The sequence below is a fragment of the Amblyomma americanum genome, chromosome 2, assembly GCF_052857255.1.
Source record: "Amblyomma americanum isolate KBUSLIRL-KWMA chromosome 2, ASM5285725v1, whole genome shotgun sequence".
NCBI classification, from domain to species: Eukaryota; Metazoa; Arthropoda; class Arachnida; order Ixodida; family Ixodidae; genus Amblyomma; species Amblyomma americanum.
This window is the reverse complement of record NC_135498.1, coordinates 61,513,014-61,525,492: the sequence shown is the minus strand read 5'-3', so window position 1 is coordinate 61,525,492 and position 12,479 is coordinate 61,513,014. Positions and strand designations below refer to the sequence as shown.

The window sequence follows — 12,479 nt, the reverse complement described above, 5'->3', positions numbered from 1 at the left end:
CGCGGTTAGGTTAGCATGTAAGTTGTGTTTAACCTTATCAATATACGCACGGATAGTGTAGTACGCCCGAGCTCAAGTCACTGTAAAACGCGTACATCACCGCGCCGTAATATTCGCAGAGCCTGCAGAATGTTAGTCCTGCTTATTTACTATCAGTGACAAAATTCGCTAGGATGCATACGCTACAAGAGAAGCCGATAGCTCTGCTATTAGACGGTGGCAGGAGACCACACTTGTGAAGGTTGAAGTCAAGCTCATGTGCTCACGATGCGTAGTGGTTAAATGAGGTGACCGTTAAAAACTTGGCGCTGACGCGCCCAGATCGCTTTTCATGTGTCGTGGAGACGTTTGTCTCAATGAATACAAATGCATTTTTTTTTTTGCTTACAAGCAGTATCCCCGACCATAAGCACTAGTCAGCCGCAGTGTAGGGTGGAAGTGGTGGGAGTACCCGTGACGTGCCAGGTCACCGAAATAGCTCTTCTTTCCTAAGAAGACCTATTTCGGGGATTTTCCCACCGGCGTCTTGTAGTCTCAATAAAGGTTGTGGCTACTATGTCATATTCGATCAGCGTCGTAAATATTTCAAAAGTAGCAAATGTATAGCGCGTCTCTCAGCTCGTGACCCATAAAAGTACTCAGCACAAGTGGCGCCATCCAACGGTACATCACGCCTGCCAGCGCAGCACTGCAAGGTATATCATTTAATACGTACGTCATGAAGCAGGGCATGTCTAGTGTGCCATGAAAACATGGACAAAATGGAAGTAGCTGTTCCACATCTTTATGCGGTTTCGGCGTCCAGTGATTGCCTGTCAACATGCATGAGTGTGTCAATACGTGCACCTAAGGTAAAACATAAAATACTTATCTTACAGTAAAGCGTTAACGAGGCTTGGGGCTAGGGGGGTAGGGGGTGGGGGTGTTCGTTTCGCTTGATAAAAATTAAAACCAAGTATATGAAAACGCCAGAGTGGCGTAGGCTAGAAATAAAATGTGAGCTGCCGCACAGCTTGTGTATATCATAATGATTATCAGTGACACTGTCATTCTTCGCACGGCGTGTACAACACTGTGCATAGAGTCTTTTATGCTTACGGGCTGTTTACTGTCTTTGCGCTCGCAGCAAGCATGCGACGTGTTCTGTGTGGGCGACGACATTGGGCCGATCGAGATGACGCCCTCGATGGAGGAGAACATCGCCTGGTCGCCGGACAAAGTGCGCCTTTTCCAGAAGGCCGTCGACAAGAATCCGCCGCTGGGCTTCGGTGAGGAGGACACGCTGAGTGTTCGCCTTCTTACCTTGGTGCCACGTTCTACTGAGTTTGAGTTTGTTTTATGGGTTATTCGAGCGCTTTTAGGCAGAGATGCGCGCCAACTGGCCGATCAGCCAATTCAATTCTTGCAGTACAGCACAATGGCAAGACGGGCGAGTTGGTGATACATACTTAAGAGAAAATAGCGCAAAATACGGGGACAAGTGAAGAAAACAACAGGGCCAGCGCTAACTCACAACTGAATTTTTATTCACAGGAAAGCAGGAATATAAACAGCGCAATCAAACAAGATAACAAAGCAAACAAACGTGTAGCCATGTGGGATCAATGAACCGAACTTCACTATCATGCAGGCAAACTGACGGGCTAGATTGTGCGTTAGCAGCCCGTCAGTTTGCCTGCATGATAGTGAAGTTCGGTTCCTCGATCCCACATAGCTACACGTTTGTTTGCTTTGTTATCTTGTTTGATTGCGCTGTTTATATTCCTGGTTTCCTGTGAACAAACCTTCAGTTGTGAGTTAGCGCTGGTCCTGTTGTTTTCTTCACTTGTCCCCGTCTTTTGCGCTATTTTTCCTTAAGTCAATTCTTGCAGTCAGTTGTCAGAACTGAGGCAGACAAGTGGTCTGACGTGGAGAAGTACCAGTTTGTTGGTTTTATTTTATTGGCCAAAATAGATACTTTTCTATAAAAATAATAAAAAAACAGACATTTTTTTCTTTTCTAAATTTTAGCTGGGATCGTGTTCAGCGTTCTATGTCTTCGGTTTCCCTTGCTGGACATCAACTCTTTCGTTTCTTAACTGGTGTTATCACTGTTGCTAGCGTTACTTTGTTCAGTCTACTACTGCTAGAAGGAATGGGACAGAGCCGTGACATTAGCCGAATGTCACTTTTGCTTTTTTCTTCTTTCTCCTTGCGGTTTCAAATTTTTCTAGCCTGTCATAGGTGTCACTGTGGTAAAAAATTGGCAGTGGTTTAGCTCTGGTTAAACCTGGAGTGGCGCGATAGCTACAGCTGACTGAGTGGAACTCACTCAGTCAAATTGCAAATTCAGTCTTCCGCCGCTGCGTTTCGCTGGGCGTTCCTTCATCTTCCTCCCTGGACGTGGATTCATTCTCTCCCCCTCTCCGTTCCTCCCCCACTCGGTTTCGCCGTCGCGCCGCACCGCCGGCAGCTGCCACGGTGACCACGGCGCCACCAAGCTGAAGGCTCGAAATGCTAGCGTAATGTAGGCGCCCGGCGCGCACACCAATGCGTGCTCTGACGTCACTCCGCGCATGCGCACTACTGACGAGGCGGGCGGCGTCTGCTCCGCCGTCGGCGCAGCGGCGAGGCGCGCGGCGCGCACACCAGCTGCGGGCTATGACGTCACTCCCTGCATGCGCACAGCTGGCGCAGCGGCGAGGCGCGCGGCGCGCACACCAGCTGCGGGCTATGACGTCACTCCCTGCATGCGCACAGCTGGCGCAGCGGTGGTGCCACGGCTAAGCGCACAGCCACGCTGACCTCGCGAAGTGGCTGGCGTAGTGTAGCTATCCCTACAATAAAGCGTTCTGCATTTTTAAAAGTGCTTTGATTTGAGTATATCGGTGGTGATCCTACCTTACTGCACATGTTACGCTGTTCGGTTAAATCTCAACAATTTCACCCGATCTGATTTATGAAACGTGTTTTTGGTGTGTGGACAACGATAACATACAGCGCCAAGACCTTCAGCTACTAGTTCGGGCTGTGGTGAGTCGAACCGCTGAGCGCAAAAGTCCTGAAAGTTCCAGAAACCGTGGGCACTTGTAATCTTTAGTTCTTTATTAAAACTATTTCTAACTGCACAACACACGTGTGTATATGTTGTATGCATGCGTCCACGCGAGCATTCATGCACAATGTATAAAGTATGTGAATATAACATATACGTGAAAAGTCCCCAGGCCACAGGATTTGTGCTCTTGAACGGATGATTAGTCTCGCACTTACGGAGCTGATGACGCTACCTAGCTCGTCGTCCTCAGGATAGAGGATGAGCTCCTTTTCATCCCCCGAAAGGCTTTGGGCATCGGGATGATATAAATACAAGGTTCAAAAGCACACCCAGTAGCCTTTTGAACTTCTGATTAACCCTGCACATGCGGACGCGTGTCTTTCTCTCTGTACATCTTGAATTCTTGTCGCAGGCCTGTCCAAGGGTTCCAGTCGAAGAGTTGTCGCGAGCAGACTGGTGTCCAGGAAGGTACTGCAATGGGACAAGGAAGATGACAAGTGGGTTCTTTTTCTTCCCCGATCCTACATTTTCGGGATTTTCTAGAGTCTTATATTCATTCTTTTTTCTTGTCGCTGGATACGCTAACACTGCCTACAATTTATTCTGCACAAAAAAAAAATAAAGGTTGATTGTGTCTATTTTTAATGTCATTTTTTACCCCCCAAAATTGCAAGCTTCAAGCGTCATTTTTCACTTTTCTTTAATATTATTTATGTTTCTGCCACGACCCTGTTCATCTTTTTCTTTTTGGCTCTCAGGCGAACCATCATGGTTGTACTGGAAGGCAGTGGCGACAGCGACCTCAAGTATGCGCCGGGCGACCACATCGGCATATACGCGGTGAACAGGGACGACATCGTCAACGGCATCCTGGATCGGCTGGCGCCCGGATCGGCGGACCCGGACGCCGTCTTCAGGGTTCAGTACCGCGACATCGTCCAGAATCCCATCACCGGTGAGCGCGGTGCTTTGAAAACGTCGCACGTAGGAGCGATACATGGTACGATGTGCCGTAGCAATCGAACTGTATTTCGCTATGCTGTAAGGATGCCATATTCGGAAGTGCCTCGGGTTGAACGATCAACGACAGACCACTGTGAGGCTTATTCCGCCGGTGCATGACAACCGCCAGTGCTTAATAACCGCCACCAGTACCACCGCTGCATCCAGAATTGCTAAGCTGGACTCACTGCGCAGACGGGTTTCTTCAAACATCGAGGCTTGTGTTTTATATTTCAAGCGCAAATAACCTAGCAGATGTGACACGTGTCTGTTTCTTCCTAAAGCAACCACGTACCCCCCACTAAACGTCCGCTTCAACTTTCAAGACTGAGCTACATGATCAAATATTAATAGCCTTGGTGCGGGTAGAGGCTAGCCCGGTGATTTAATCAGGGTTTCTCCAAACCCACGTTATACTATTGCGCTCAGTAGGACGCAGAACGCACAAGCGCCCGCCGGAAGAGATTCCCATGTTGAAATTTGCCGCCATTCAGCCTCGCGCGGCCTATGATGGACACAGCTCTTGCGGCACTCCGAACCATTTGTCTGCTTTTCTCTTACTTGTGCCGTATTCCAGTCGTTGATCCATAACAGCTCCCTGAATCCTCGATGGAGCAAGATTTCCGTCCGTCGCGGTCCAATCGAATCTCATAATTTGAATCCAAATCACCCATTGAAACATGCTCTTCGGTTTCGCCGAGCAAGAAAACTTGTTCCGGATTGCTGATGGTAATGCGCCATTAATTTTGTGAGCAGCGCGACTGGATAACGAAGTAGCGACGGGCGCGGTGACGAACACGTTTTCGAGCACTCGTCGTTCAGTTCTCGAGAAAATATAACAGAGAGCGAATGCAATAAAAAAACAAAAGGTGTGGAGTATGCGTCAGTATGCTTGGTAATTCGAGCAAAAAGATTATCCCTATTCTTGGCAAGCATGGTACAAGCCGGAGACACAGACTAACCTGAGACTGCAGTATACCTCGCGTTCGTGCGTTGTACCTTATGCTAATTGAGATATCACTCACAGTAAACTTCTAGCTTTTACTTTAATATTGTATTTAGTGTATTTCTATCCGCGTATTCTTCACTGTAGGCGTCCCACGCGAAAACTCGGCATTCGAGCTAAAGAAAAGGTTCTTCAGATAATCAGCGAAGTACAAACTTGGTGGTATAATGCCCGCCCTCGGCCAATATAAACTTCTGATCCCTCATTTTCATAATTATATATAAATTGACATTCATTGCTTCTATCCAGACAGTCATCCTTACAGGTGTCCGATTCGAAACCTCTCAAACTAAAGGCTGCCGTCGTAGCACAGTGCTCTCGGGCAGTGGCCAGTGAAGCTAATGTGTTCTCAAACTAAAAAATTCAAGAAAGGCTGTTTACATAATGTATGGAGTGCCTAATTTACATAATGGTGCGCCTAACGAACTGCGGGCTTACTTCGTTCGCGTTCTATTATGCATGACTACGTTAAACAAATTTTATCGACTTTATATATTTTCTTCGCCCTTATGATAAATCGGTAGGACTATATGTATCCTTCCTGATTTCACACTTGAAGCATTCTTTTTTTATAACAAGCAAGTTATTCGGCCTTCTGTCAGGTACGAACACTTTACACCCTCAACACGCTCCCGGGACATATCCACACCCAGCTAAACACCTACCATCAGCAGACACAAAACTGGACGTCCTTCTAGGATGGGTCCCTGGTCACCAGGGAACAGATAGGAATGAACGGGTGCATGTCCTCGCTCGCGACAATTCTCCCAGCAGCCAATCTCTTTGGCCGGATGATTAAAATCCCAAGGATGAGCTAGCTATGCACCGAAAACACCGAAGAGAAAGACTTAAAGAACTATGACATCCCGCTGCCTTTTTCCTCCCCCTCTTCCACACCTTGCCACCAGTCTACTTTCCTTAGACAAGAGCAAACATTTTCAACTATGTAGCCTGTGCAACCAAAACATACTCAAGTGCTCTCGCCACCCTCGCTGTCAGGTATGTGGCGCCTACCCTGACAACACACACATTGTGTACCTGCTCAATGCAGATTATTACCCACCCAAGTACCCTACTCTTGGGAGAGCTGAGCAGCTCCTCCTATTGCACTCCACCCAATATCATGGCCACTGTTCGTTGCCCATATTCACGCACGTGTTGGACGATATGGGCTCCGACGCTCCTACTTCAGATGGCGACCTGGACCAGGGTCGGAACCATGGTGGGATCAGAGTGGGACCAATGACGGGACCAAGGTCTCTCTCTCTCTCTCGCTCTAAGAATAGTGCGCTGTAGCCACTGGCGCTTAAAAATATTCGTGTATCTTTCTTTTCAGTCTTAAAGCAAACAGCAAGGCATTAACGTTTAAATCCACATGATGCTGTCGTGACGATGCCAATGCCTATAATTAGTTTTATCCTCACCCTATTTTGCGGGATTAATTACTTCAGCTGTTCTCGGAGATTGTGAAGATGGTTGTATTCCAGCATAGATGCGGAAGTGCTCCGATGAATGCACCCGAGAAGGAGATTTTTTCTTTATTTTTTGGATATCTGTAAAAAAATCGTTTGCATTCTTTTCTGGTGCTGGCTGCCGAATTCACTCTGACTAGTTTTTTTGTCCGCACTAGGGCATATTTATACCTTTAGCACTCTACGCTCGAGAAGGCAAATCCTAAATTCACAACGTTAAGCACTCACTACCAGTGTCTAGGCAAACACGAGACGATACGGGGTCTACTGATAAATTTGCTTCCTCGAAACAGTATAACCAATATGAGTGGCAACTGTGTACTGAAATGTTCGCATTTCATTGAGCCTATACGTCCCCTCGTTGTGTTGACACCGTGCGGAGAAAGATTCTGTTTACTGTCAGTCAGGCTTTAGTTTGCCCTGCATTCCCTATCGGAGTGCAGCGTTTGAAATTTAGCCTACTCACCCAGATTGGTTATGCGTGCGTACTTTAGGAGAATGTAAAATAATTATCTGGTCTTTCCCATTTTGTTGCCAGTTTCTTTTACCTTTTTATCCGCTAAAACGGACCTTTCTTCTCGCTTTCTTTGCTCAACTGTGCCCACCCTGCTCCTCTGAGTGGAAATCTTTTTTCCGTGCGTATTAAAACCTGCACAAAGCGGGCGTCAGAAGAGTGCAGTATTCGTTGGGACGACGCTTTTATTTCTATTTGTCTGCGCTGCACATCAGGACGTTCTTGAGAGACTGCGCTAAGAATAGCAAGGCTTGATCGCATAGACAGTCTACCCGTACTTCCAATTTCCGACAGTATTCGAGAATTTTTTTGTTAGTCTGTTAGGCCTCGTTTTTTTTTGGGTTTTTTTTGTTTCAACAGCGCATTCTCTACTCTTTTTTGTTTTATTTTTCTGTACAGGTCACCTTTTTAATTTTTTATTTTTAGTACTTTCTGCTGTCAACCGGTCTCGTACCGCCTACGTATTTTTCCATTTGGCTTCCTTTTTACTTTTCCCGCGTTGCTGTTCCAGTCCTTCCTCGCCTGCTGCGTTCACTTTGCTGCGTTCTTTTTATATTTTGTTTTTCTCCTTGCTTGCGCGCAGCAAAGTAGGACAACGCTGTTACACGAGAACTTATGCAGCTCAGGACACTGCAACTACCAGCTTTGTCTGCCTCTTCGTGCGTGCTTGCGTGTGTCCATGCGTGTGTGTGTGCGTTTGTGCGTCCAGCATGGCCACCGTCTTCGCACCATTATGCAACGGCTCAATCAACTTAGCGGCTGCTTCAGCCTATGCCGCCTACACAGAAACCTTCTTTACTCCCAAGCTGGCTTCACTGCGTTAATACCCGTAATGAGGCGAAGCCAGCCTCGCTAAGCCAGTAACGCGGAGAGAAGCAGGAAATCGTTGGGGAAAAAAAGAGTAAAACAGAAGGGGGAAAAAAGTGTGGGTCATTTGCTCTTGGGGATTAGCAAAGGTTCACTTGTAGTGGCGTAATCTTCGGCAAAAAGGGAGAAAATAGAGAAAAGACGGGGAATATTGAGGCAGTGTGGAGCATTTTCATTTACGCCCAGAAAACTTTCGGTGTGAGTACGATCTGATACGTTTCAGAAGAGCGCATTAAGTTTTAAATTAGGAATACGACGAGTAATATACCACTTCTGACGCAACGTGCCTTCGCAACTCGTGAATAGTCGAGACGTGTGATAATCACGTTCACATCCAAAACACTCTTGAGAGCATTAACGACCGTTTTCTAAAGCGTGAATTAATTAGGTGACGAAAAGGCTGCCAGGATACGCCTGTTCATGATTTATTTTAGCTTTCTTTGTTTTATCTCATGTGGCGAGGACGAAGCAACCTTTTTAGGTGGTTTATGAACGCATGAAATATGTCTTCTTGACTGTTACCAGAAGTTTCTGGTCCCTTAAGATTAAAAGCATGTTTTTCTTTCGCATTTGAAGACAAGCACTTACTGTCGACGTTTCCGACGGATCCCGGCCTTTCTCAAGGCAGCCTTTCGTGGCTTCTGGAAAGCCCGGGCCCCGAACTGAATGTCGGCAATAAAAAAATATATTGATAGAGTACCCGGCCCAATTTGTACTAACTTCACTCAACCAGTTGCCAACTGTACGCACAGGTGTGCAGTATATTTCCATGCCGCTGAATTGTGCAAACACTGAGCGACGTTCCTTCCACCGCCAGTAGGATACTCGTTACTATTTACGCCCATTTCCTTTTTTTTTATTTATCTCTAGTAGAGTCGCAACTGGTAAATTCATCTGTATTTGTTCTGTTTTGTTCCAACCGTCGCCTTCCGTTTTGAGAGGGATTACGTGTTCCCCCAATTGTGATAAAACTACTGCATCTACGGTTTTTTTTTACTCTTTCTTTAAAGTTGAGCTTACTCCATCCTTACAAATGAAATGTGCGCACCGAAGTGCTTTTGCATTTCTTCTCCGCAACAGCGCATCCGCCTTAATGAGAAAGTGCACACGTGAAGCACGAATAATTGGGGCTCATTTTGGAACCGGAAAAACACCCACAGAAGCACGCATACTAATGAGGACTAGTATTTGGGTCAGAGTGAACGGCGCGAATATTTAGTTCTCATCAGCGACTGTAACGGATGAAGGCTCCTGTTGCAGGCGGCTTCGAGCAGCCGAGCTTTCAGTCAAATATAACCTTTTTTTTTGCCCATATGCGCTCATTTTAAGCTGAGGCGAAGACAAGCAGAGATAAGGCCGCTTAGAACAACTCTGCATAGAGCTACAGGCGTGCGCAGGCATATTTACTTCCTTTCAACTACAAAATAATGCCAAAGTACGATGGAAATGAAAAAAACTCAGACAAGAATGCTTATTGCAGTTGGCATTCAATGAACGTTTGTTTGCGTCTGTCGACCCATTCTCATCTATATCATAGCAGGGCGCTGCTTTTTTTCGAGAATTATCCATTCACGACTACCTCAGTTTGCATCTGTGAAGGAAGCCTGCAGTCATAGAAACCAAGGAAAGCATAGGGGATTGTTTTTTATTTGTGGTGTTGATCAAAGGGAAACCGATAGTGTTTAATTTTATGTGGTGTATCATTTTACGTAGTAAGTAAGACTTCTCGAGCTGGTTGTTTAATTATACACAGTGTCGGACGTCATAGTGCACTGCGTTTGCTCCGTGTCCTGTGCTGTCTTTGTCATTTGTGTTCCTCCCTTCGTACACGTCCTTTCTCGCTTAGTTTCCACCTAGCTCAGCTTGCATTCTCTACGCACTTGTGGTAGTACTTGAAACGAAGTACAAATAAAGCATGTTCAACAACGCCCTACTGTGTCTCTGTTCTCAATCTGGAAAGCTGTTTTTTTTTTTGTCAAGGAGTGTTTCCGGTTTCTACAAGTCAAAGGAACGTTCATCGTGCACGGCTGTTATTTTTCTACACTTGTGATGACTATTACTCGTCACTAAGTACGCGATTTGTGTTCGTGCCCCGCAGGTGAGCAGAAAGAGACGTGGCAGGACAACGGCAGGCTGCCCCCGTGCTCTCTACGCGTGGCGCTGAGCCGTTACCTGGACATCACGACGCCCGCCTCGCAAGAGCTGCTCAAGTACCTGGCCGCCATGGCCTCGGACGAACGCCAGCAGGAGCAGCTGCAGACGCTGGCAACGGTAGGCTCTGTTGCACAGTGCATCTTCCACGATCCACACCTTAAGATGAGACATCACAGTTCCTGCTTCTAAGGCCGCTTCGTGGTAACGGGAAGATTACACAAGGCACCATTCGCCTTCCTTACTTTCCTTGTCCTTGCTTGGCTGTACAACTGCCTGCATGCCTGTCTGCGTTTGGTTGGAAGGGGTTAAACTGATATAGTTAGACCATTATTGTGTTTAAGTGTGGCCTTTGGAGTACAATGTACACTTGACTTCAGCATACTTAGAGGCTGTAGTAGCGCCATGCAGCAGGGTACAACTATATCAAGCAAAATTAGCAGCACAAAAAAACAAGACAAATATGAATCGCTCATGCACTGCAGTGGCGCTAAGAAACTCAATCTCTTTATTTATTTTATTTATTTGCAAATACTGTTGGTCGTGGGGTCGTTATAGTGATGGTACGTGACACTTGAGGAGTAACATGTTTCCTCTTGAGTAGCATGTTTCCTTCTTTTAAGCCCACAAGAAGAGCGCGGAAGACTATGCGAAAACATAAGGCGAACAGCAACGCTTTCAGCACGTGGATCGCTTAGCAGTTTATGAATGCAGACTAGTAAATATGACGGCGGAGTTTTTCCTTCCTAAGAAATAAGCCTCGATGTTTTCAAAGCAAGTTTTCACCTCTGTGAAAAAAAAACTGGGGAACCTCACTACTCTAGGTACTGAGAATGCGATGTTCGTCTTTCGTTGTACTGCACGTGCAGAACCTGGAAAAGTACGAGGACTGGAAGGCACACAAGTTCCCGCATCTGCTGGACCTGCTGGAGGAGTTTCCCTCCGTCCAGCCCACTCCCGAGCTGCTGCTGTGCATGCTGCCGCTCATCCAACCGCGATTCTACTCCATCAGCTCAGCACCGGAGGCGTATCCGGGACAGATCCACCTGACCGTGGCTGTGGTCACCTACCGGACAGAGAGTGAGACAACGGCACATTTATTTCTTGCTTGTGAGTGCGAAGAGGACAGCAGATAAAAGCTGGGGCCACCGAACAACACGTGCGAGTTCAGGCTATCCCCACAGTTTTTACGAAAAATAATACGCGGCAAGGACGGGCGCCCAATGCTGATACTAAATCGCCTGTTACGGCGCCTGAAGAGGGCATGTATTTTTAGTTGCAGTGTAGCTGGTCGGCTCCCCGGCTGCCGTCAGGGTCGCGCTCTGTGCAGCGGAAATACGAAGCTTCTTGTGTGTGACATGTTTTCTCCTTTTTTATCGCTGTGTGGCTGGAATTCATATTAATCACTAATTGCCGATTGATAGACTTCATAGCGTACAAACGGGTCATAATTTCCATCCACCGGTAAAAATGCACACTCAGGCCAGAATAAAACGCGAGCAGTGGCTGTGAACAAAACAAATATTTTCCATGTGCACTTTACGCTGCAGTGTACAACTAGCTTGATCCAAGCTTCTGGGTAAAGGGTCTACCGAAGTAGACATCCATAAACCGGTTGTAAAAGAATAACTCTCTGCAAAGTAGAAAAGCACGGCATACGTGGGTTCGCGTTCCATTCCGGCGCAACTGTACCTCCACCTACGATCCTCAACCTCCAACACCTCCATCCTCCACCGAACAGAAGCGCACACAGCAGTGGACTTGTAAAATATGCTAAAGGGAGGAGCAGTCACCAGTAGAAACTACGGATTCGTGTTCTCGCCTTCGTTCCAGATGGCACGGGCAAGAAGCACTACGGTGTGTGCTCCTCTTTCTTGGACAGTATAGAACCTGGAGAGGAGATTGCTTGCTTCGTCAGAATGTAAGTACCGTATGGCCCGGCTCATGATTATGCATTTCTCTGCGCCCTATAGAAAAGATTGAGCAAACTGCCTTCGTTGAGCCACAACTACTTTGCGCGAAAGTGCTCTCTGAACCAAGGTACTTATTTCCTGCTCAAGTTGTCAACATAGGCAGCTTGGTACTCTAGCAGTCAGACGTGTGGAAGCAGCCTGTATTGTTCTTCGGGTTCTTTTAACTGAAGTTACAAATTTATTTTCTCAGGTTATGCGAACGAAACAAGTGGATTGCAAAGTAAAAAAGAGAACAAAAATCGACAGTGGCATTTACTTTCACATGCTAGCTCGCTTGGCCAACTAGCTGCACGTATCTACGACTATATGCGGTTACTAACGTAGTAGTAGCCTCAACTCATTTTTGTTTCGTTATCTCTGTATTTTACGCACAGTTCTCATACAAAAGCTCTGCAGTCTGAAAGCCACTTTAATGCAACTTTCTATTTTGCACGGCCACTTTATTGAAACTAAGAAA

The 12,479-nt window shown here is 46.6% G+C and overlaps 1 protein-coding gene across 7 annotated transcripts in view; it reads left to right on the top strand.

Moving 5' to 3' along the window:
• The window catches only part of Nos (Nitric oxide synthase), a 321,111-nt gene that overhangs the window by 301,799 nt on the left and 6,833 nt on the right, over window positions 1–12,479 (top strand). For all 7 annotated transcript variants that reach the window (XM_077654487.1, XM_077654482.1, XM_077654484.1 and 4 more), the window contains 6 exons: window positions 1,127–1,268; window positions 3,450–3,534; window positions 3,796–3,992; window positions 9,997–10,169; window positions 10,919–11,129; window positions 11,883–11,970. In XM_077654487.1, coding sequence (XP_077510613.1) covers window positions 1,127–1,268; window positions 3,450–3,534; window positions 3,796–3,992; window positions 9,997–10,169; window positions 10,919–11,129; window positions 11,883–11,970 — 896 coding nt within the window. The remainder of the gene's footprint in view (window positions 1–1,126; window positions 1,269–3,449; window positions 3,535–3,795; window positions 3,993–9,996; window positions 10,170–10,918; window positions 11,130–11,882; window positions 11,971–12,479) is intronic.